Source organism: Phascolarctos cinereus, unplaced genomic scaffold (assembly GCF_003287225.1).
Source record: "Phascolarctos cinereus isolate Bilbo 61053 unplaced genomic scaffold, phaCin_HiC Scaffold_5;HRSCAF=322, whole genome shotgun sequence".
Lineage (NCBI taxonomy): Eukaryota > Metazoa > Chordata > Mammalia > Diprotodontia > Phascolarctidae > Phascolarctos > Phascolarctos cinereus.
Window position 1 is genome coordinate 305,588,838 of NW_027555958.1, and position 25,524 is coordinate 305,614,361.

Here is a 25,524-nt window from a genome sequence, read left to right on the forward strand (position 1 = left end):
GGTGACAGGGGTCTTCACTTTCCTTATTTGTAAAATCAGGGGGTTGGATTTGGATAAGATCTAGTCTCTGCCCGCTCTATCCCCCCCAGGTTCCTAAATAAGTTCTAGTGTCCGGCAGGTGGCGCCCGCAGACTGGAGGTCTCCAGCCAGCCCAGGGCAGGCCTTTTAAGGCTTCAGTCTGGTTAGGGAGCCCAGGATCCTCGGAACTCATCCAGATTCCACGTGCAGCTCCACTCAGCCTTCTGCCGCCTCCCCCACAGGCGGGGTGCTGCACAGGGGTGCGTGTGCAGGGGAGGAAGGCGCGGCTGGTTGACCTCGGCCTTCTATTCACCTAGACAAGGAAGGAGGGACCCTTAGCCATTTGCACCCAACTCTTGAGCCCGGAGCGGGGGTGGGGAGTGGCGGGAGGGAGGAGGGGGAGGAGAGCGGAGGCGCCGGGGAAGCCAGGCCGCCGGACGGCTTTGGAAGAAGGGCCGAAGGCCGTGACCAAGATCTGTGGCTTGCTGCAAGTCTGGCATTTCCTGGGATCCGGGCTTGCTGTGGGGCCGCGGCCGCCCTAGGCACCCAATGTGCGAGCAGACGGAGCTGCGTCGGGAGACCCGACCAAGGTCAAATCCAGGGCCAGGGGCGCCCGCGAGCCGCGATGCAACCTGCGCCTGGGAGCCGGAGCGCCGCGCTTTACGTGCACGTGAGTAGAGGAGAGCCAGCCCTAACTCTAATGCCAGCCCTGGGCTGGCTCCAGCCTCAGCTTTGGACAGAACTTTTGGCAGTTTGGAAATTGGGAGCTCTTTCCCTCTGCGCCTGGGAGGGAGTCTAGCAACTTGTTTGTAAAAATATTTCAATAACTATTTCAGTAGCATTGGTTTCCTTTATAATCCTATGCATTTTATTTTATAATTTAGAAAATATTGCTCTCCTCACTTTCCAGTTCTAGAACCGTCATCAAATCAACTATCATTGTCCCTTAAAAGAGTGTATCTATCTATTCCTCTGTGGCTCCACTCACCATCCCTGTAATTTTTCAAACCAAAATGAAGGGATCCGGGATGGAATCACAGCTTCTGTTGGAGGAGAGAAGGATTGAGTTTGGGGGGTGCTCAGATGGGGAAGAGAGGCATCTGTCTCTCCCCTTTCCCTCCACTGGGGACCTGGAATCAAGGGTATTCATGAGCATTGAAAGACTGGAATAGAGAAGTAATGTTAGGAACCTAGCTGATCCCTGGAAGGGGCTGGGTGACCTAAGGTCACCTGCCTCACCCACCCTCCCTCCTGTCTTCTCTTCTCATTCTCACTCTCTCTGTCTCTGTCTGTCTGTCTTTCGGTCTCTGTCTCTCTGTGTCTCTCTGTCTCTCAGTGGCCATACTGTGAAAAGCGCTGCAGTTACTGTAACTTTAACAAGTATATCCCCCGAGGGCTAGATGAAGACGCTATGCAGAGATGCCTTGTGAAGGAGACAGCTACCCTGCTGAAACTCAGTGGAGTGCAACGGTGGGTTCCTTGGAGGGGACCTTCTTCTGGAGATGGAGAGATGGGAGGGGAAGGGGATCAATCAGTCAATTCACTGGCATTTATCAAGAACCCCTTGGGGCAGGCACTGTGCCAAGTACAAGGAATACAAAGACTGGGGACCTTCAGGGAACTTTCGTAGGCCTTATCTCATCCCCCTCCACCTCCTCGGCTGCTGCTTCCTTTCTAGGATCGACTCTGTGTTCTTTGGTGGGGGGACACCGAGCCTGGCCAGCCCTCACACAGTGGCCTCAATCCTGGAGGCTATTGCCCAGACCACCCAGTTGCCTGCCAAAGCCGAAGTTACTCTAGAAGCCAACCCGACCTCATCGCAGGCATCAAGGCTGGCTGCCTTCCGAGGGGCAGGTATCAACAGACTATCCATTGGTATCCAGGTGACCAGCCACTCCCCTTATATAGCCCTTCTGCTCTGCCCTCCCCTCCCCCTTCTCTCGGGCTTACTCCTAGGTTAATTGGCTGATTGAGTCTGCTCCCTATCCTTCTTAACCTTTTTGGTGTCATGGACCCGTTCTCAAAATAATGTTTTTAAATGCAAAAAATAAGATACATGGGATTATAAAACAAACCAATTATATCAGGATGTAGTTATCAAAATATTTTTTAAGAAAAAAGTTCACAGACCTCAACTTTTCTCTTTTTCCAGAAACCCTCTGCCTGTCTTCTTTCTCCCTGCTCCATATATGCTCGTATCCATTCCTTCTCAAGGCCAAATTTTGTCCTCTGCCCCCTTGCCAAACCAGGCTACCCTGTCTTCCTTCCCTCACAGTCCCTCCTTTTCCTTTCTCCTTTCTCTCTTTCAGTCCTTAGATGATACAGAACTCCAGCTGCTAGGCAGGACACACTCAGTGTCAGAAGCCTTGGGGACTTTGGAAGAGGCACGGCTTCTGTTTCCAGGGCGCACATCTGTGGATCTCATGTTTGGCCTCCCAGCGCAGCAGGTGGAACCATGGCTCAGGCAGCTGCAGGAGCTACTTTCCCTCTGTGATGACCACGTCTCTCTCTACCAGCTGACCGTGGAGAGAGGCACTCTGCTCTTTGCCCAGATCCAGCGAGGGATCCTGCCCTCCCCAGACCCAGAAGCTGCAGCGGAGATGTACCACGATGGGCGAGAGGTCCTGAGAGAGGCAGGCTTCCGCCAGTATGAAGTTTCCAACTTTGCCAGAAATGTGAGCCCTTATTTTGAAGTATGATGTTGGATAGAAGGGGGTGAGGGAGAGTGCCTAACAGTTGTTCTGAGGGCAATGAGGAAGTCCAGGCCATAGAGAGAGAAGGGTGGGACATATGGTAGAAAGACTTCATAACTGGGGAAAGGGCAAACATTGGGAAGGCACTGGGGAGTCTGAGAAGGCATTGTGGCATCTGCCTGGGGGCTCATATACTCATATACTCCTCCTTCCTTGACTAATTCAAGGATACTTGTGTGAGGCATTTATATGTCCTAACTTGGGTGGGAAACTTCCCTGGCTGGGCATTCGTATCACCTGATGGGAGGGGCAGCTAGGTGGCGCAGTGCATAAAGCCCGGGCCCTGGGAGTCAGGAGGACCTGAGTTCAAATCTGGCCTCAGACATATAACACTCACTAGCTTTGTGACTCTGGGCAAGTCACTTAACCCCAATTGCCTCATATTAAAAAAAACCAAAAACAAAAAAACATGTCACCTGATGGGAGTGGGCCCTAGGGCTCTCTCCCCTGTGCACTAACTGTCTCCTTCCTTTGCAGGAAGCTCTCAGCACCCATAATTGGACCTATTGGCAAGGTGGTCAATACATAGGTGTTGGGCCTGGTGAGTCCGGTGACAGATGGGAAGGCCAAGATGGAAGAGGTAGGAGTAAGCTATACTAATAGGATTTCTCTGTCTTAGGTGCCCACGGGCGATTTGTGCCTCAAAGGGACGGAGGGAGCCTACGGGAAGCTCGAGTCCAGACATTGGAACCTGATAATTGGATGAAGGAAGTTTTAATGTTTGGACATGGCACCCGGAAGCGAGTCTCCCTGAGTGAGCTGGAGCTGTGAGTATATCTGGGTGAAGCTTTTCTCAGCACTGTTCCCCACCCCCACCGGCTATTCCGAGCATTATTATTGACTGCCTTCCCCTCTTTGTATATTTCCTAGAGCTTCCCCTACCATATACACATACAAATACACCTGACATTGTGTGTGTGTGTGTGTGTGTGTGTGTGTGTGTCTGTGTGTGATGATGATGATGATGGTGGTGGTATGGCTCCTTTTCCCAGAATCCCTTGAGCATCGGTACAGCTCTGTCTGCATCTCCGTTTCAGATTGGAGGAGGTTTTGGCTCTGGGCTTACGTACAGACATAGGAATCACTCACCAGGTAAAGTGACTGATGAGAGCTTGCTCTGCACCCTTCTCACTCCAAGGCCTTCTCTGCCAGCCTGGAGATTATATACTACCTACCATTCAGTCACACATGCACGCATACACCATCACACAATGAACACCCTTCCACACTGGGCCAAGTCAAGAGGTCCGTCATGGAGCAAGTCCCAGAGCGTGCTTTTGTGTATCAGAGGGTCTTCCCTTCTCCCTTTCTAGAAGTGATGGAGCAGTATCTAAAGCTGTGAGTAGAGAAGACCACAGCGGAGGAAAGGAACTCCTCACAGGCCTAGTGTTTAGGCACGAGGACTGAGTTAGACCACATTTAGTGGGGAAGCTGGAAGCATGTCAGCTTGACTCTGACTTAGCATCAAGCTGGTCTATGAAATGGGAGTGACATTTGCAATTATTTGTTTTATTCATCGGACAGATATGTATTAAGTTCCTGTTTTGTGCTAGGCGTGCAGGCAGGCCCAAAGACAAACAAGACTTGGTTCCTGCCCTTGAGAAACTAGCAATTTAATAGAAGAGATTAAAAGCAAGCACACAAATAACTGATGCAAAAGAGGATATGGTAGGTAGATAGAATAGCTACAAACCATTATTATAGGATTTTATAAGAGATCACTTCCTGCTGGAGTGAGCAGAGGAAGATTCATGGAAGGCATGGCTTTTGAACTAGCCCTTGAAGGATATGTGGGATTTCAGTAGGTGAAAATGGGGGGGTGGGGAGGGAGGGAAGGAGGGACATGTGGTAGAAAAGGCATTGGGAGAATGGGAAATAGTGTGAGCAAAGGTGGGAAAATAAGAGGTGTGTTCAGAGAATGAGGAATAGTTTGGCTGGAGTATAGGTATCATGAGATACGGCAGGGAAGAAGAGATTTGGGAGTCAGGTTGTGGAAAGCCTTGAATGCCAGAATCAATAGTTCTGATTTTTTTTTTAGGGGACAGTGGGGAGCCATTGAAAGGTTCTTTTTAAAAAATTTTTTTAGCAGTAGATTGTATCAGGACAAGTGCATCTGAAAGATTAATTTTCTATGGGGTGTTAGATGTTGAAATAATCCAGGCAGAAGATGATAAAAATCTAAAAAGTGTGGTAGTAGTGGGAATGATGATTCCCAGCATATAATGAGGATCCATTTTGCAGAGTGTGGAGGAGATAGAGGAAGGAAAGAAACAAATATTTATTTTTTTAAATTAAATTAAATTTTTTTTTTTGCTTTCTGGTGAGGCAATCAGGGGTAAGTGACTTGCCCAGAGTCACACAGCTAGGAAGTGTCAAGTGTCTGAGGTCAGATTTGAACTCGGGTCCTCCTGACTCCAAGGCCAGAGCTCTGGCCACTGTGCCATCTAGCTGCCCCAAAACAAGTATTTATTAAGCACATACTATGTGCCAGGTACTATGCCAAGTGTTTTGAATGCATTATATCATTTGATCTCAAAACAACCCTGAGAGGAAGGTGCTGCTGTTATTATCCCCATTTTACAGTTGAGGAAACTGAGGCAGACAGCTGTTAAGTTACTTGCCCAGGGTCACACAGCTACTGAGTGCCTGAGACTGGATTTAAAATCAGGTCTTCCTGACTCTAGGCCCAGCACTCTATTCACTACGCCACCTAGTGGCCTTTAGGAGTTGGAGACGATCATAAGGTTATGAGCCCTCATATGATCTTGACAAAAATCAAGACAACTGGTGATGGCCCAGGATGCAGTGGATGACCTTGTTCTTTCTAAATACCATTGACAGAAACAGGAAGTCCAGGAAAAGGAGTGGGTTTTAAGGGAAATGTTAATGAGTTTAGATGTGAGGTCATCTGCTGGATTCTGTTTGAACAATTTGTTATCATGAATTTATAATGTATATTATGCATTTATAATTTATGTAATATATTTATGTAATGTATTTATAATTTATAATGAGCATATTCTCATGGCTACCTCTAGCACTCTGTTGGAGAGAGTAGAGAAGATAGGCTAGTGCGGGTTACCTAGGCTTGGAGATTAGGAGGATAGTAATGGTGGAAAATCAAGGGTCCAAGGAAGTTTCAGATGGTGGAATTGCTGAGTCTGGGATCCAGAAGGAAGGGAAGCCAGAACAAAGATGAAGGGCTGAAGGAAAAGGGGTGGTCAAGGGACTGGAGGTCACACCAAGAGGCTCAGTGTTAGTAAGGGTGGGGAAGAAATAGAGAGGAGAGATTGTGATCAGGGTAGAGAATTTCAGGTTTCTAGGTATGGGGAGTGGATAAATATCAAGTGAATGTGAAGGCTGAGATGTGGCTGTCCTGGCGGATGGACGACTTGACTCTCTCCCTTCACTCACTCACTCTAGTAACTTAATTGCCAAGTCTTGTGAATTCTTCTCCACCATCTGTTCCCTTTTCTTCAGTCACATGCCCACCGCCCTAGTTTGGGTCCACATCACCTTCCACTGGGACTATTGCAACAGCTTCCAATTGGATTCCGAGATTCCAGACTCTCCCTTTTCTAATGTGTCCTCTGCATAGCTGCCAAAATAATCTTTCTAAAGCACGCCTCACTGTTATTCTCCTGCTCAAGGACTTTTCAGGGGCAACCTGTTACCTCTAGGATAAAAGAAAAACTTCTGCCTTGGCATTTAAAGCCCTTCACAGTCTGTCCCCAGCTTATCTGCCTAGGCTTATTGTACATTATGCCTGTTCTGTACTTTGTATTCTATTCAAACTAGCCTGTTTGCTGTTCCCCAAACTTGGTACTTTACATTCTACCTCCATACCTTTATATAGGTTGTATTATATGGCATTGTGTTGTGTTGTTGTATTGTATTGTATTTGTACATGCCTGAATTGCACTCTCTCCTCCCTTCAGAGCTGTGACTCCCTTCAGAGCTCAGCTTATATGTTGTCCCCTCTGGAAAGCTTTTTGTGGTCTCCATGGTAGCTAATGCTTCCTCCCTCCTCCCCAGATTATCATGTACATACTTATCTGTTTAGATGTTCTATCTCTCCCACCACCACCCCTCCTAAGGCAGTGGGGCGTGGTGGTTAGAAAGCCAACCTTGAAGACTAGAAGACGAAGCTCAAGTCATCTCGGTTACATTCTGGCTGTGTAACCTCTCAGTACTCTAGGGAGTTTGGTCTCTAAGACCATAACTTGTAGAAAGGGTGCCTGCCTGCATTGGTAGAGAGACTTTCCTCACCCGAGCCCCTGTACCAATGAAATCACACATCTGGTCCTTATCCATTGTTGTCATTGTTCAGTCATTTTTCAGTGATGACCCTGTTTGGGGTTTTCTTGGCAAAGACACTGGGGTGGTTTGCCATTTTCTTTTCCAGCTTATTTGACAGATGAGGAAATTGAGGCAAACAGGGTGAAGTGACTTGCCCACGGTCACACAGCTAGTAAGTGTTTGAAACCAGATTTGAACTCAGGAAAATTAGTCTTCCTGACTCTAGGCCTGACACTCTGTGCACTATGGCGCCACCTAGCTGCCCTGTCCCTATCTGTCTCCCTACCCCACCCCAGATCAGATCCTAGTGGAGTGTCAACTTTCTGAGTACAGGGACTCTATTTTATTTTGTCTTGGTATTCCCAGTTTTATAATCTTGCACTTTATAGTTATTAAACACAGTATTAAGTGGTTGCTTAATAAATGGCTAGCAGATTGGATTAGGTAGAAGAGGTTGGCTTTAACTGTCCAGGTTTTTAGAAGGGTCATCTAGATGGATGTTGTTGTTGGCTCTAACCAGAGAGCTAGAACTGGAGGGGAAACAGAGATTAAGACAGTAAGCACAGAGCCAGCGCTTTCACCACCGTCCCCAAACCTCTACTGAGTTCCTACTATGTGGTTGGCCATCAGTTAGGTATTGAGGGGAATACAAAGCCAAAGAAAACAAAACAGGATAGCAACGAGAGACGGGGTGGAGAGGAGACTGGATCAGATGTGGAAAGCATGGAGGAAGGAGGAAGTGTGGCCTGAAGGTTACTCCCTAATTATTTGCAGATTCTTGGCCGAGTGGTTGAAAGCAAGGGTGATGTTTGCTCATCCTCAGGCTGTGCTCTGAGTTGCCCCGTGCTTGAGTGAGACATCAGCATGTAACATACACATACACAGGGTGAGACATAGCATAGCTATTCCCACTGGGTCTATCCAGGCCTCCTCCCTATGCACCCTGACATAATGCTTACATTGGAAATAGGGGACTACAAAGTCCCCCAGCGTGAGAGATTGAGGGGTGGGGTACAACTCTGACTCTGTCCTCTCCAGCACTGGCTGTACTTTGAGCCCCACTTGTCCCTGTGGGATGTGTTTGGGGAATCTGAGGAAGTGAGGGAGCTCCGGTCACAAGGCCTGTTGCTGCTGGACCACAGGTGAGCTGGTGGGAGAGGACGGGTGGAAATGAGGAGGGGGAGGATGGGAAGGGGTTACGGTTAGGGACAACCGGAGTGGCAGGGCCGCAGGGTTGGGGAAGCTGTTGGTTAAGGGGTAGGGAATGGGGAGGGAGGATTGTTATCTCATCTCCTCTTTGTTTCAGTGGACTTCGGTGTTCCTGGGAAGGTCTGGCCGTGTTGGATACCATACTGCTGAGACTCCTCCTCCAGCTCCAGAATGCCTGGAAAAACAGGCCTCCTCCACCTTCAAGGTCACCGAGTCAGGAGCTGCCTCCCGAAGCGGGGATTCATGCTTGGACTAGGTGACCTCTGAGGTACATTCCTTTAAAGCTCTGTGGTTCTGATATCATAGGGGATGGGATGAGCCAATTTTATGGGGGCAGGGACCAGAACTAGGGATGGCTTTCTCCCTAGCCTTTGATAGAGGGATGGGAGGATGAAAGTCATGAGTACCCCTTTGTTCCTTTGAGAGGATATAGTGGATAAAATGCTAGACTTAGAGTAGGAAGACCTGAATTCAAATTCAGCCTCAGGCATTTCCTACTATTTGGTCCTGGGTAAGTCACTTAACCTCAGTTTCTTCAACTGTAAAATGGGGTAACAATAGCACCTTCCTACCAAGGTGGTTGTAAGGATCAAATGAGATATTTGTAAAGCCTTAGTACAGTGCTGGCACATAGTAGGCACTTAATAAATGCTTATTCTCCTCTTCCTCCCCTTTCTTTCTGTAATAAACATTCCTGTATCCTGCCAGAATCTATGACTGCCCATCCACTGATGGACAGAGAATTGTGGAGCTGTAGCCAGACCATGGAAACATGAGGGCTGTCAGATCTCGCTGCCTACAGAGGGCCTTTCCCCCAACCCTCCCTTCCTTTCTACTTCTCTGTCTCTTGGTTCTAGTTACCTTTCTGCACACCGAATGTTCCAATGGAATGGATATCTGGGGATTTTCCTTAGAAGGTACTGGAGAACTTCCCTGGCCCCAAGAATATCAGGAATTCAAGATGGTGTGAAGTAGAGGAGCCCTTTAATAGTGGGTAGTGAGGAAGAGGGAAGTCATTTTCTTGTGCTCTGGATTGGAGGCTGAAGGCAAACAGACACTAGTCTCCTACCCCTATCTGCTGGAATTGGAAAGGAGAGCCAATATAGCTTACATTTATGTAGAGCTTTAGTCTGGTAAAGATTTTCACATACACTCACTTTTTCTTGGCTTCTGTTTTTGCCGATTCTCTTTATTTTTTTTTATTCTGAACTTACCCTGCACCAAATAAAATTAACATTTCCATATACATTATAGGACAGAAAGAAAGGATTGTACATGAGACAGAATCTCTATTATGTACAGGTTACCTTTTTTCTCTCACTTAATATTATTTTATTTTTTCCAATTACATGTAAAGATAGTTTTCAACATTCATTTTTATAAGATTTTGAGTTCCAAAATTTTCTCTCTCCCTTCTTCCCTCCTCCCCAAGACAGCAAGCAATATAGGTTATACATGTGCAATCATGATAAACATATTTCCACATTAGTCATGTTGTGAAAGAAGAATCAGAATAAAAGGGGAAAACTATAAGAAAAAACAAAAAAAAAAGTGAAAATAGTATGCTTTGATCTGCAGACTCCGTGGTTCTTTCTCTGGATGTAGATAGCATTTTCCATCATGAGTCTTTTGGAATTGTCTTGGGTATTGTATTGCTGAGAAGAGCTAAGTCTGTTATTGTTACTATATACAATGTTCTCCTGGTTCTGCTCACTTCACTCTGCGTCAGTTCATGTATGTTTTTCCAGGTTTTTCTAAAATCCACCTGCTCATCATTTCCTTTTTTTGGCTAGGCAGTGGAGTTAAGTGACTTGCCCAGGGTCACACAGCTAGTGAGTGTTATATGTCTGAGGCCAATTTGAACTCAGGTCCTCCTGACTCCAGGGCCGGTGCTCTACCCACTGCGCCACTTAGCTGCCCCCTCATCATTTTTTATAGCACAGCAGTATTCCTTTACATTCATATACCACAACTTGTTCAGCCATTCCTCAGTTGATGGGTATCCTCTCAGTTTCCAATTCTTGGCCACCACTAAAAGAGCTGCTATAAATATTTTTGTATATGTGGGTCCTTTCCTCTTTTTTATGATCTCTTTGGGATACAGACCTAGTAGTGGTATTGCTGGATCAAAGGGTATGCACATTTTTATAGCCCTTTGGGCGCAGTTCCAAATTGCTCTCCAGAATGGTTGGATCAGTTCACAACTCCACCAACTGCATTAGTGTTCCAATTTTACCACATCTTCTCCAACAGTTATCATTTTTCTTTTCTGTCATAATAGCCAATCTGATAGGTAGTAGATAATAGATTACTAGTCATTTACTACTGTGTCTTATGTACCTAACCTATTCCACTGATCTACCACTCTATTTCTTAGCCAGTACCAAATAGTTTTGATGATTGCCACTTTTTATAATATAGTTTTAGATCTGGTACAGCTAGGCCACCTTCTTTTGCTTTTTTTTCCTTTAATTCCCTTGATATTCTTGACCTTTTGTTCTTCCAGATGAATTTTGTTATTTTTCCTAGCTCTATAAAATAATTTTTTGGTATTTTAATTGGTATGACACTGAATAAGTAAATTAACTTAGGTAGAATTGTCATTTTTATTATATTAGCTCATCCTACCCATGAGCAATTGATATTTTTCCAGTTGTTCAAATCTGATCTTATTTGTGTGAAAAGTGTTTTGTAATTGTATTAATATAGTTCCTGGTTTTGTCTTGGCAGGCAGACTCTTAAATATTTTATATTGTCTACAGTTATTTTAAATGGAATTTCTCCTTCTATCTCTTGCTGCTGGGCTTTGTTGGTAATATATTAAAATGCTGATGACTTATGTGGGCTTATTTCATGCCCTGAAACTTTGCTAAAGTTGTTAGTTGCTTCAAGTAGCTTATTAGTCGATTCTCTATCATGTCATTTGCAAAGAGTGATAGTTTTGTTTCCTCATTGCCTATTCTAATTCCTTCAATTTCTTTTTCTTCCCTTATTGCTAAAGCTAATATTTCTAGTACAATATTGAATAATGGTGGTGATAATGGGCATCCTTGTCTTACCACTAATCTTATTGGGAAAGGTTCTAGCTTATCCCCATTACATATAATGCTTGCTGATGGTTTTAGATAGATATCACTTATCGTTTTAAGGAACGCTCCATTTATTCCTGTGTCTTCTAGTGGTCTTGATAGGAATGGGTGCTGTATTTTGTCAAAATTTTTTCTACATTTATTGAGATAATCATATGATTTCTGTTAGTTTTGTTATTAATATGGTCAATGATGCTGATAGCTTTCCTAATATTGAAAGAGCCCTGCATTCCTGGTATAAATCCCACCTGGTCATAGTGCATTATTATCCTCGTGATAAATTACTATCATCTCTTTGCTAATATTTTATTTAAGATTTTTGCATCAATATTCATTAGGGAAATTGGTCTATAATTTTCTTTTTCTATCTTGGGTCTTCTTGATTTAGGTATTAACACCATATTTGTGTCATAAAAGGAATCTGGTAGGAATCCTTCTTTGCCTAAATTTCCAAATAGTTTATATAGTATTGCAATTAATTGTCTTTTAAATGTTTGGTAGAATTCACTTGTAACTCCAACTGGCCCTGGAGATTTTTTTTTAGGGAGTTCATTGATGGCTTGTTCAATTTTTTTTTTTCTAAAATGAGGTTAAGTATTTTATTTCCTCTTCTGTTAATCTGGGCAATTTATATTTTTGTAAATATTCACCCATTTCACTAGGATTGTCAGGTTTATTGGCACACAGTTGGGCAAAATAGCTCCTAATTATTGCTTTAATTTCTTCTTCATTAGTGGTGAATTCACTCTTTTCATTTTTGATACTAGTAATTTGGTTTTCTTCTTTTTTAAATCAAATTAACCAAAGGGTTATCTAATTTATTGAGGTTTTTTTTTCATAAAATCAGCTCTTAGTTTTATTTATTAGTTCAATAGTTTTCTTGTTTTCAATTTTATTAACCTCTCCTTTGATTTTCAGAATTTCTAATTTGGTATTTAATTGGTGGTTTTTTTGTTCTTTTTCTAGCTTTTTTTTAGTTGTATGCCCTAATTTTGATTTTTTTAAATTTAGTTGATCTTCTCTTTTTCTATTTCATACACGTAAGCATTTAGAGATATAAAATTTCTCCTAAGAACTGCCTTGGCTGCATCCCATAAATTTTGGTATGTTGTCTTATTGTCATTCTCTTTGATGGAATTATTGTTTCTATGATTTATTGTTTGACCCACTCATTCGTTAGGATTAGTATGTTTAGTTTCCTATTAATTTTTAGTCTGTCTTTCCATGGCCCTTTATTACATATAATTCTTATTGTATCATGATCTGAAAAGGATGCATTTAATATTTCTGCTTTTCTGCATTTGATTGTAAGGTTTTTATGCTCTAATATATGGTCAATTTTTGTGTAGTGCCATATACCACTGAGAAAAAGATATATTCCTTTCTATCCCCAATTGATTTTCTCCAGAGATCTATCAAAGCTAACTTTTCTAAAATTCTATTCACCTCCTTAACTTCTTTCTTATATATTTGTGGTTAGATTTATGTAGTTCTGAGAGGGGGAGGTTGAGGTCTCCCACTAGTATAGTTTTACTGTCTCTTTCTTCTTGTAACTCAACTTCTCCTCTAAGAATTTGGATGGTATACCACTTGGTGCATATATATTTAGTATTGATATTACTTTATTGTCTATGGTACATTTTAGCAAGATGTAGTTTCCTTCCTTTTCTCTTTTAATTAGATCTGGTTTTGCTTTTGCTTTGTCTGAGATCAGGATTGCTATCCCTGTTTTTTTTTTTACTTCAGCTGAAGCATAACGTATTCTACTCCAGCCTTTTACCTTCACTCTGTGTGTATCTCTCTGCTTCAGATGTGTTTCTTGTAAATAGCATTTTGTAGGATTCTGGTTTTTGATCCACTGTGTTATTCACTTTCATTTTATGGGAGAGTTCATCTCATTCTCTTTCACAGTTATGATTACTAACTTTGTATTTCCCTCCATCCTATTTTCCCCTTGTTTATACTTTTCTCTCTCCTTTCACCCTGTCTCTCCTCACCAGTGTTTTGCTTCTGACCACCACCTCCCTCAACCTGCCTTCCTTTCCATCAGCTCCCCTCCCTTTTCTTTCTCCTTTTCCCTCTTACTTCTGCCCTCCCGTCTTTCCCTCTACTGTAATAGGTCTTTTGCTCCTCTTTGTGTGATGTAATTTACTGGTACTATTCTGCCTCCCCCTTTCCTTTTCTACAAGTACAATCCTTTTTTCACCCTTTACTTTTTTTATATCATCGCATCAGAGTAAACTTATACTACACCCTTTGTGTATGTACATTCCTAACTGCCCTAATAGAGACACAGTTCTTGAGGGTTAAAAGTATCATCTTCCTGTATAGGGATGGAAACAGTTTAACCTTATTGAATAACATGTTTTTTTTTTCTTTCCTGTTTACTTTTTTGCGGTTCTCTTGAGTCTTGTATTTAAAGATTGAATTTTCTGTTCAGTTCTGGTTTTTTCATCAGAAAAGTTTGAAAGTCTCATATTTCGTTGAATGTCTGTCTTTTCCCCTGAAAGATTATGCTTAATTTTTCTTGATTGTAATCCAAGCTCCTTTGCCTTCGAGAACATCATATTCCTAGCCCTCTGATCCTTTAATATAGAAGTTGCTAAGTCCTATGTAATCCTGACTGTGGCTCCTTGATATTTGAATTGTTTCTTTCTGGCTGCTTGCAGTATTTTCTCCTTGACCTGATAATTCTGGAATTTGGCTACAATATTCCTTGGAGTTTTCATTGTGAGATCTCTTTTAGGAGGTAATTGGTGGAGTCTTTCAATGACTATTTTACCCTCTGGTTTTAGGATATCAGGGCAGTTTCCCTTGATAATTTCTTGAAAGATGCTGTCCAGGCTGTTTTTTTGATCATGGCTTTCAGGTAGTCCAGTAATTCTTAAATTATCTCTTCTGGATCTATTTTCAGGTCAGTTGTTTTTCCAATGAGGTGTTTTACATTTTTCTTTTTTTTTTCATTCTTTTGATTTTATTTGACTGATTCTTGATGTCTCATGGAGTCATTAGCTTTCACTTGCCCAGTTCTACTTTTTAAGGCATTATTTTCTTCAGTTAGCTCTTGTACCTCCTTTTCCATTTGGCCAATTCTACTTTTTACAGAGTTGTTTTCTTCAGTGGATTTTTTTTTCCATTTGGCCAATTGTATTTTTTAAGGAATTGCTTTCTTCAGTCAATTTTTGTCCTTACTTTTCCAACCTCTTGACTCTCTCTTGCATAACTCTCATTTCTTTTCCCATTTTTTCTCTTGCCTCCCTTATTTGATTTTTAAAATCTTTTTTAAACTCTTCCAAGAAGGCTTTTTGGGCTTGAGACCAATTCATATTCCCCTTTGAGGCTTTACTTGTAGGCATTTTGACATTGTTGTCCTCTTCTGAGCTTGTGTTTTGATCCTCTCTGTCACCATAGTAGCTTTCTGTGGTCAGGGCTCTTTGCTGTTTTGTGTTCATTTTTTAAGCCTATTTTGTGACTTTTTAAGTTGGGTTCTGCTCCCAGGGCACAGGGGCCAGTGTCCCAAGCTTCTTGTGCTGGGGCCCAGGGGCTTGGTCACTGACTTTCTGTGCTATGATGCTGGGGCTGGCAATTTGCCTTCTGCAGGGCTGGAGGTCTTACAGCTGGCCTGTTTTGCCACTAGCCTGCTGACTCAGGACCGAGGGGCTTTGTTTGCTGGTCTGTATTGTGGTTAAGAGCCTTCCTCTGGCTTGCCTGGATACTGTACTGGGCTATGCTCCCCTTTTACCCAAGTGAGACAGACCTTTCCTGAAATCCTTCTAAGTTATCTTAAGCTGGAAAGTTGTTTCACTCCATCTTTTTGTGGGTTCTGTCACTCCAGAATCCATTTAGAAGCTTGATTTAATATTGTTTCCAAGGGAAATTGGGGAGAACTCAGGCAACTTCTTGGCTTTTCTCTGACATCTTGGCTTCACCTAAACTCCCCTCTTACTTTCCTTTTTAAGTGTATAATAAATTCAGTATCTAACTATCAAAGATGTCTTGCTTATCTGTGTTTCTTTTCATTCTCTTCTGTGCATTAAAAAATGATTCAGTGACCCTCTTTTCCTTCTTTTCTTTTTTATTCTTATTTTTAGCAACCTGATTGATATCTCTTTTCTCCCCCCACCCTTTCCACTGCCATATTGGGAAAAAAGAAAAAACTTTTGTAACAAACGTACATACTCAATCAAAATAAATTCTCACTGAAAATGCATTAAATTCTTTATTTTGGTACTCATAACAATCCTGTGATGTAGGTACTCTTATTATCTCCATTTTGTAGATGAAGAAACTGAGGCTTATTGAGGTTAGCCAGCAAGTAAGTCCCTCTTTGAATCCCCTGCTTACCTTCAAGACTCAGCTCAAGTGCCAGGTATAGTGGCACATGCCTGCAATCGCTATGGAGGCTGAGGCTGGTAAGATCTCTTGAGCTCTGGAGTTTTGAGCTGCAGTAGGGCTAAAGCCAATCAGGTGTCCACACTTGAGAGTGGGTGTGGTGGTTGGGTGGGGATGATGGACAGCAGTATGTCTAAGAAGCAAACTGGCCTAGGACAGAAATGGGGCTAGTCAAAATTCTTGGGATGATCAGTAGTGGGGTCAAGCCAGTGTGTGCCAATGTACTTCCAACCTAAGTAAAACAGGGAGACCCATTCCCTCTTACCAAAAAAAGAGGGGTCAGTTCAAATGCCAACATCTACGTGGTCTTTCCTGATCCACACAGTTGCTAGTACTTTGCTCCCAAATAACTTTGTATTTATTTTGATAAATAATAGATTTTAGAAACAATAGCCAACTCCCCCTTCCCCCCCCCCACATATAGCCTGCGTGAAGTCTGACTAGGGCTGCATGTGTAACTACTTGAAAATCATACCAACCCTCAGCCCTTTCTAACTGTTAGTAGCTCATTTCCTTTTTTATTTCTCTGTCTGGGTTCTAAGGCATTCAAGGGGTAGGTTTTGACATTACCTTAGAAATGACCAGAAATGCATAATTTTTCTCAATTAGCTCTAACCTCTAGTTTATAAATAAACCAAAGAAACCTCATTTCCCCTAAACTTTTCTCTTTTAATCTCAAACACCCTTGCCTCATAGGCTTAAACATTAATATTCTTGCTTATACAATTTATTAACTGTGTAACAAATAATAAAACAAAGACAAATAATTGTTTACAATGTGTCACAGTAAGAAAAGTTCACAGTCACCTTTTTGTTCTCCAAAAACAGGGGAAAGAGATGTGGACCAGAATCTTCACCCATGTGACCCCAACTCAAGATACACAATTTTCTCAGGAGGGCAATCCAAGTCTCCCAGGAATTCTCCACCTAATGTCTCTTCATAAGCTAAGAATTAAACTAAGTTTTCTAGAAATATCTGTTTCTTAGGAAGGAAGTTCTGTTAATTCTTTCTGTGCCTTTTTCACACACACAGAATCTCTTGCTTTGATGATTAATTCACTCCAGGTAAAACTGACTCTTCCTACAAGATTCTATTCCCTAAGGACCCACATGTACAAAAATATTCATAGCAGCTCTTTTTGTGGTGGCAAAGAATTGGAAATTGAGAGGATGCCCATCAATTGGGGAATGGCTGAGCAAGTTGTGGTATATGAATGTAATGGAATACTATTGTGCTATAAGAAATGATGGAACAGGCTGACTTCAGAAAAACCTGGAAAGACTTATATGGTCTGATGCTGAGTGACGTGAGCAGAACCAAGAGGACTTTGTATACAATAGCAGCCACGTTATGCAATGACTAAGAATGTTAAATTGAACCCTTCTCAGCATTACGAGGATCTAAGACATCTCCAGAGGCCTCGGGATGGAAAATGCTGTCCGCATCCAAAGAAATAACTATGGAAGTCAAATCGCTCTCACTTATTTTTACCTTCTGTTGAGTTTTGTTTCATCTTTCTGATGGTTCCTCCTATTGGTTTTAATTTTTACTTACAGCTTCACTAATGTGAAAATATGTTTAATGGGTATGTAAATGTAAAGCCTACGTCAGCTTGTGCGCCATCTTGGGGAGGATGGGGGGGAGAAAAAGGGAGAAAAATTTTCAACTCAAAAGCATATGGAAAAAAAAAATAAAAAAAAAAGATTCTATTCCCTCTCTCTTAAAAACACAGTAACTTTAAGGTTATACCTGGATTTATACGTATCACTTCCAACAACAGAATGTAAGCTCTGAAAGGTCAGGGACTGTTTCACTCTTGTCCTTGTATTTCCATAGCCAGGCACAGGGCCTGGCACAAGAGCTTGCTTAATACACATCTGTGGCCTGATTGAAATATCTGAAGTAGCATTCCAGCCTTAGTCTTTCTGACTCCAAGTTCTGTGCTCTTTCCACTAAGCCACACTGCCTTTCATAAAGGCTTTTTGCCAATAGGGAGGCAAATAAAGGGAGTGGTATGGGCATTTATAAACTTTATCATCTAATTTTTTCACAGTGTGCACAAAAAGCAGTAAACTTAGTATTCACCAAATACTGTCACCAAGAAAACCAAGCCAAGAAAAAAAAATGAAACAATGTGTTGGACTTCAATGGACTTAAGTTTAGAAGGAAAAAATAGGTGGATAAAATATTTTCCATGCGAACACAGGTTTGGTCAATTTACATGTCCCCACAGTTCTAATGTGCCTGTTCACCTGTCCTACTACTTTTCCATTCCCTTGGCTGCTGTTTTAAAGTTTGCCCTATCCCAAACTGGAATTTTTATTACAGAGCTAATGCTCTTTCAATTTTATACTGATTAAATCAGTACCGCAATATTTGATTAACCAAGCTTCTGCAGAATTTGTGATTCTTAGACTTTTTTGATGTAAGAAATACTTCTTTATGCATATTCTTTCCTCAGTGATTTTCCAGCATTCTGCTTTGTGCCTACAGAAATTTTTAAAATAGAAAATTAGGTAATATGATATTCTGTATTTGCTTTGTGTGAAACATTGATGTAAAGCATCGCTGGCCACCATTTATTGCTTATACTGTCTATGGAAGTCAACATAAACTGCAATCATTACCATACAGAGCCACAAATAAAGGTAATGGACATTGACCATCCAAAAAAATCAACCGTATCTTTTTCCATTTATCCACAGAACACGTGATTGGCAGTAGAGTGCTAACATTTTTCCCCTCCCCCACTTAATAGTATTTTAATTTTTTAATTAAAAGATCGTTTTCAACATTCACTTTTATAAGTTCCAAATTTTTTCTCCCTGCCTCCTGTCCTTCCATCCCAAGACAGCATGTAATCTGATGTAGGCTATGCACATACAATCATATTAAACATATTTCTATATTAGTCATGTTGTAAAAGAAGAATCAGAACAAAAAGGAAAAACCATGAGAAAGAAAAAAAGAGAGAAAATAGTATGCTTTGATCTGCATTTAGACTCCATAGTTCTTTCTCTGTATGCAGATGAGCACTAACATTTATAAATTTACAAGGTCTTTTATTCATATTTATCTCATTTGATCTTCACAACTATACTGTGAAATAGGTGTGAATATTATCCCTGGTTTTTTTTTAATAAGAAATTTTATTAATTTTCCCACTTAATAGTATCCCTGTTTTACAGCCTCAGGAAACTGAGGCTGTGAGAGGTTAAATCATTTGCGCAGGGTGGCACAGCTAGTAAGCATCTGAGGTAGAATTGACCTCAGTTCTTGCTGACTACAAGCCCAAAGTTCCATCCATGATACCATGCTGCCTTTCATAAAGGCTTTTTAAAGCCAACAGGGAGGCATAAACAGAGTGGTAAGTCACAATCCTTGTTTTTCCTTTTCCATTTATCTACAGAATATGTGACTTGGCAATTTTAATTTTAACCACATACTCACTGTCTTGGCCCTGGCAATTTGCCTTGGAGGTTCTTTCTGGATTACAAATTTCCCAGCTCAAGGGAAGCTTATTTTTAGGTTGGGGTATCGAAGCCAGATGTGTTAAAGTCAGTCTCAGGATGAGGCAACCCAGGGGGTGGGTACACCCACCTTATTTCCACACACGTGCTCCCCTAAGGAGTCCCATGGCTAGAATGTGGACCCAAGGCCTGTGTCACCATTGTACGTCCCCTCTCACCCAGCCATCTTTGGATCTTGATAAATAAATGAAGGTCAGGCAGTGAGCAAATGCTGCCATTAGATACATTAGATATGCTCTGGGACTAGTCTTGCCATCCTTACTCAGGTTCCTCCCAGCTGCCAAGACTCATGCTGCCTGAAACATGCTGCTGGCTAGCCTCCGTCTTTGGCCTCAGGGAGGGCAGCTTCCTTCCTTCAAAGGGCCAAGGGGCACTGGGACAGCATGAGGGCCAGAGCTAGTGCTCAGTAGGTCTGATTCCTAGTGATTCAGGAGACAGTCATCCCATACTCTGTGTCATATCTGGGCCCTGCCTTTTCCCCTCCTGCTGTCATCTCTCCGATGCCCAGTACTTCCACTAGAAGGAGTAGAGGGTCAGGCTTGGAAAGAGGAGGGCTAAATTTGTGTTAGGGTCACCTATTTTTGCCACTCAGGTTTCCCTGATCCTCTGGTCCCAGGGGTTCTCACTGCCACACACTGGATGTACATAAGAGGATGCTTACCTCACACTTCTGTTGGTAAATCATTTTTTAAAATAGATTTTTATTGATCTCTTTTGTTTTTACATCACCTAGATTTCTCCCTGTATCCCTTCTCCTTCCAGAGAATCATTCCCAGTAACAAAGAACTTTTAAAATTACATTTTAATGAACAAAAATCTATTTTCTGTCCTCTGCATCTCATTCCAATCTACCAATTTAAAGGAAAAACAAACAAACCTGTATATTCAAGCAAAATTATTCCTTCCCATTGGCCATGTCCAGAAAAGTGTGTCTCATTTTGCCTCTGAGTCAATCACCTCTCTATCAGAAGGTGGGTAGCATGCTTCATTGTCTGTCGTCTGGAATTGTGGTTGGTGATTGCAGTGATCAGAATTCTTAAGTCTTTCAAAGTCGTTTGTCTTTAACATGTTCTTATTGTATAATTTGTTCACCTGGTTCTGTGTACTTCATTCTGCACAAAGTTCATCCAAGTCTTCCTAGATTTCTCTGAAATGGTTCCTTCCATTGTTTCTTCCAGCACAATAGTGTTACTTTGCATTCATATACCACAATCTGTTTAGCCGTTCACCAGTTGATGAGCATCCCTTCAGTCCAATTCTTTACCACCACAGAGATGCTGCTACCAGTATTCTTGTACATATGGGTCCTGTCTCTCTTTCTTTGATCTTTTGGTTTAGGTCTAGTAGTGGTATCATGGAATATGCACAGTTTCGTAAATAACAAAGAATTTTTTTAAAAAAAGGAAAAAAGAGGAAAACAAATCAGTAAGTCAACAAGCATTTATTGAACCGCTCCATGGGATATATTCCAGAGGATACAGAGTTCTGGAGATACAAAGAAAAGCAAAAACCATCCCTACCTCCAAGGAGCTCACATTCTAACAGGGAATACAATATGCAAATACTAAATATATCCAATGTAATTAGAAGGTAATCTCAGAAGAAAAACACTAGTGGGAGGAGGTTGAGGGGTGGGGATGGGGAGGTACCAGGAAAGGCTTCCTGCAGAAGGTAGAATTGAGCTGAGAGAAAAAAATCAGGAAAAAAAAACATTAAAAAAAAGGTCATACATAAAGTTCCACACTCATAGCATTTGTTGGGGCATTCCCTGACACTTACCGGGGGGGGGTGTTCTTTGGAACCAGTGTTGCTGCTGACTCATTTTACAGTTAGCCAAGCTTTAGCAAGACCCCTATGATGCAGCTGGTGCCAATGGTATTAACTTCATTTTAAAAATGAGAAAATTAACATTACCTGACTTGGTGATGGTCTTATGACTCCCAAGTACAATGTTCTTTCCACTATACTACTGGTTTCCAACCTTTTTGAAGATCAGGGCCCTACATAATACTATTAGTGTCTGTGAATTGAGAAAACACATGACAGGAAATAGGTACCATATAATAACTCCAATTCTAATTTCTTTCAGGGCCCTTCTATTTTACGGCAGACAACAAGGAAAGCTGGAAATATGACATGTATTTGGAGGGGTGGAGGGGGAAGAAAGGGAGGAGGGGGGGAGTGAGAAAGGAAAAAGAGAGGAGAGAGAAGGGAAGAGTGAGGGGGAGAGAGGAAAGGAGAGAGGAGGAGAGAAGGAAGAGGAGAGAGGAAAGGAGAGGGGGAGAGAAAAAGAAGAAAGGACAGACGTGAGAAGAAAGAAAAGGAGAGAGATATAGCTAACATACGTATATTGTAAATACATATGAATATATATATATATATATATATATATATATATATATATATATATGATTACAGAATTACAGCTTAAAATGGCTTACATTGGTAAGATCTTTGCTAATTTCAAAATGCTTTCATGTACTGGTCTCATTTGATTCCCCTCAAACTAAGAGGTAAGTAGGGCAACTATTATTATCCCCATTTTATAGATGAAGAAACTAAAGTCCAGAGACTTGACCTGCCCTTCATCACACATAGCTAATAAGTGGCAAAAACTGGAATGTAAATCTGTCTTCTGACAGCAGTTCCAGTGATTTTTTCACTACATCACATGCTTTTAGCTCCATTCTCCCTTGTATCCACACATTGTCTAGCTGGGATGATTCAGGTCTGAAGCTCCCAACATCTGTCTGACGTGTCTAGTCCCTGTTTCCTCTTTTTAGGAGCATAGGTTTAGAGAGATGGGAACTTTAGATATCTAGTCCTATAATAATTTCAAAACTGTTAGACCAGCAGCTGCAGGAGTATCAGAAGACTGAGAGCTGGTATTTGTGGAAAATTGTATCTGCGGTACCCACAGAAGCTCAGTTGCCTCCACTATTGTTTTCATTAGGGGGGAAAGAGAACAGAGCTAGAATTCCTGGTGGATGAGACTAGATAGGTAGGGATAAGACTTGTGATTCCAGGGACCCTAATATTTGTGAAGGAGTTTTAGGCCATTAGAAAAAAAAATCTGCCCTCCAGCCTGAGATAGGAGAGAATGGTGACTCCGAGGGTAGGACTGGTGGAGAAAGAATTAGGGAGAGGGGAAGTATCAAGGTGTAAGAAGACCCCAGGGGTGGGAGGAAGGGCTCCTTACCCCAAAGTGACTCATGCCAGTGGCTCCTACCATCTTCCCCTGAACAGGTTAAACAGGTACAGGACCATTACATAGATTACTGGCCCACTGGGAGCAGGAGCTGCCCAGCCAATGATAGCTGCACCTAGTAAGTCAGGTGAGAAACTCATGTCTATTTCCCCCACTCCCACATGGTATTTTTCCTCTTCCCCAAATTCTGGATTAGGTGTTCTATGCCTACTGCCCCTCCCCACGCACTAAGCCTGGAGTACTCCCTCCTTCAGTCCAGCTGTCTCCCATCATGTTGTCTACTGCCTTGCTCTTCATCCTAACAGGAAAGAGCATGCTGGAGAGTGGAAAAGTCAGAAGCTATCTTAGTCACTGTTCCACATTCTGGTGCCCAAAGGTTCAAGTAAACAGTTCTTTTATTAATAAAAAAAATCATTTAAATCCTCCCCTACCCTAGGAAGTATGTCGCAAGGCAGTTAAACATTGAAAACTGCCAGCAAGAAGGTTAAAAGCACTTAGCAAAGAGGTTCCCTGTGGTCTCAGGAGCTTGCCACCAAAGTCCTAAAAACTCCTATTATATTCTTCTTATCCAAAAGGCTCACAACTGGGTCCCAGACCAATATATTTGGGGGCAAAATTAGTCCAAACTGCTTCCAGGTCTGCTCTACAACTTCCTTGCCCAATATAGGACCTGCTGGCATTACAGAAGTCTTTTGTTGTTTAATCACTTTACAGTAGTATCTGACCTTTTTGTGAACACATTTGGGGTTTTCTTGACAAAGATGCTGAGTGGTTTTCCATTTCCTTCTCTGCCTTATTTGACAGATGAGAAAACTGAGGCAAACAGGGTTAAGTGACTTACCTAGGGTCACATAGCTAGTAAGTATCTGAAGCTGGATTTGAACTCAGGTCTTCCTAACTGCAGGCCCTGCTCTCTATCCACTGTGTCACCTATCTGGGAGTCTGGGGGTGGTTAACTCACACCTTCCCAATTCCACCAGTATCCTGGCCCACAGCATAGGCCCTTGGTTCAAATCCTTCCTTTGACAGTGCCTATGTGACATTAGCTAAGTCACTTAACCTCTCTGGGCATCAATTTCCTCATCAATAAAATGAAGAATGAGATGGCCTCAGAGGTCCCTCTCATGTCTACCCCTATGATCCTATGATCCAGGCATACTGCTTTCACATCTCTTGGCCCTAATATTCATCTTTAATAAATGGAATGAACTCACTCATAAAACTGAAGAGATTAAGAGATTGGATTAGGAAACAGAATCCAAAAATATGTTGTTTACAAGAAACAGTCAAAATGAGGAACTAGAGCAGAATCTATTATACTTCTGGTAACCTCATAACACAGGAATAGCAATCACAAGTTCAGCTAAGGCTAAAGTAAACTTAGACATGACTAAAAGAGATAAGCAGGGAAATTATGCTTAAAGGCATCCTAGATAACAAATCAATATAGGTACTTAACATATATCCACCAAATAGCATAGCATCTAAATATTTAAGGAAAAGTTAATTGAATTGCATGGAGAAATAGTAAGACTATAAACTCAACATACCCTGTTCAGACCTTGATAAATCGAACTAAAAGATAAATAAGAGATAAGTTAAGGACATGAATAGAACTTTAGAAAAATTAGAGATAATACAACTTTGATGATTTCTAAATGGCAGCAGAAAGATATTCACATACTTTTTAGCCATGGGCAGCATTTTACCAAAAACTGATTATGTATTGAGCCATAAAAACTTCACCCCAAATCAGAGAAGCAGATAAATAATTTGTTGATCAAAATGCAATAAAATTATATTCAATAAATCACCTTTGAATAAAGAATTAAAAATTAATTGGAGACTAACTTAACTCTAAAGAATTGGTGAGTCAAAGAACAAATTGATGGGTCATAAAAACAATAAATTTTCATCAAAGAATTTGACAATAATAAGACAACATATCAAACTTTATGGAATGCAGTTAAAGCAGTCCTTAGAGGAAAATTTATATCTCTAAATGCTTTCATCAACAAATCAATGAATAGAGCAAGCACACTTATGCAGTGCTCTAGGAACTGTGAATAGGTCCAGCCATTCTGAAGAGCAATTTAGAACTGATGCTCAATTTAGAACTGTACCTCCAAAGTCACTAAACTGTTGCATACTCTTTTACCCAGATACAACTACTAGTCATACACCCAAAGGGATTATAGAAGGAGGAATAGGACCCATATGTACAAAAATATTTGTAGCAGCTCTTTTTGTAGTAGCAAAAACCTAGAAACAAAGGGGGTGCCTACCTATAGGGGAATGGCTAAACAAATTGTGGCAGCATGTGGAAATTATGGCATATGGACATGGAATATTATTGCATCATAAGAAATGACAAAATGGATAGTTCTACAGGAAACTTGGAAGAGCTGTTTGAACTAATTCAGAGTGAAGTAAGCAGAACCAAGAGAATAATTTATGTAATAACAATTATGACTAACAAAAATAACTTTGGAAAACTTTGTAACTGACCAGTGCAATGACAAACCATTATTCCAGAGGAACAAAGATGAAGCCTGCTTCCCCACCTCCTAACAGAAAGGTGTTTGGACTCAAAGTGCATAATGAGACATACATTTTTAGACATAGCTAATGAGGGAATTTGGTTTGCTTGACTATGCATATTTGTTATGAGCATTTTAATTTTATTTTCTTTGTGTTCAAAGGGGAGGGAAGAAGTAGGAGGGAGAGAAAATCAATACTTATTATTTAAAAATCAGACTCTTGACCCCACCTAGGTAAACATCCCACGAAACCCTGCCTGAAACAATTTGCCTCTTTATCCTTCACAACTCTCCATCACCACTATTAGCCCCTTTCCAGGGGAGGGGATCATGGAATCACCAGATTTCAAATAGGAAAGAACTTTTAGAGATTAGCCAGGTGAAGAAATTGAAGACCCAAAGGTGAAATGATTTGTCCAAGATGACACATGTAGTAGTGGTAAGTAAGTGAGCCAGTATTCAAACCAAGGTTTTCAGACTTTTAG

The 25,524-nt window shown here is 41.5% G+C and overlaps 1 protein-coding gene across 1 annotated transcript; it reads left to right on the forward strand.

Moving 5' to 3' along the window:
* The first annotated feature begins 137 nt into the window (after positions 1-137).
* Positions 138-16,735, forward strand: RSAD1 (radical S-adenosyl methionine domain containing 1). Its single transcript, XM_078156062.1, is given in 12 exon segments — positions 138-688; positions 1,355-1,488; positions 1,697-1,901; positions 2,328-2,693; positions 3,249-3,312; positions 3,391-3,538; positions 3,809-3,863; positions 8,109-8,212; positions 8,377-8,474; positions 8,477-8,547; positions 15,648-15,780; positions 16,589-16,735. Coding segments are annotated over 10 exon segments (1,278 nt in total). The 5' UTR covers positions 138-643; the 3' UTR covers positions 8,536-8,547; positions 15,648-15,780; positions 16,589-16,735.
* Positions 16,736-25,524: the final 8,789 nt, after the last annotated feature.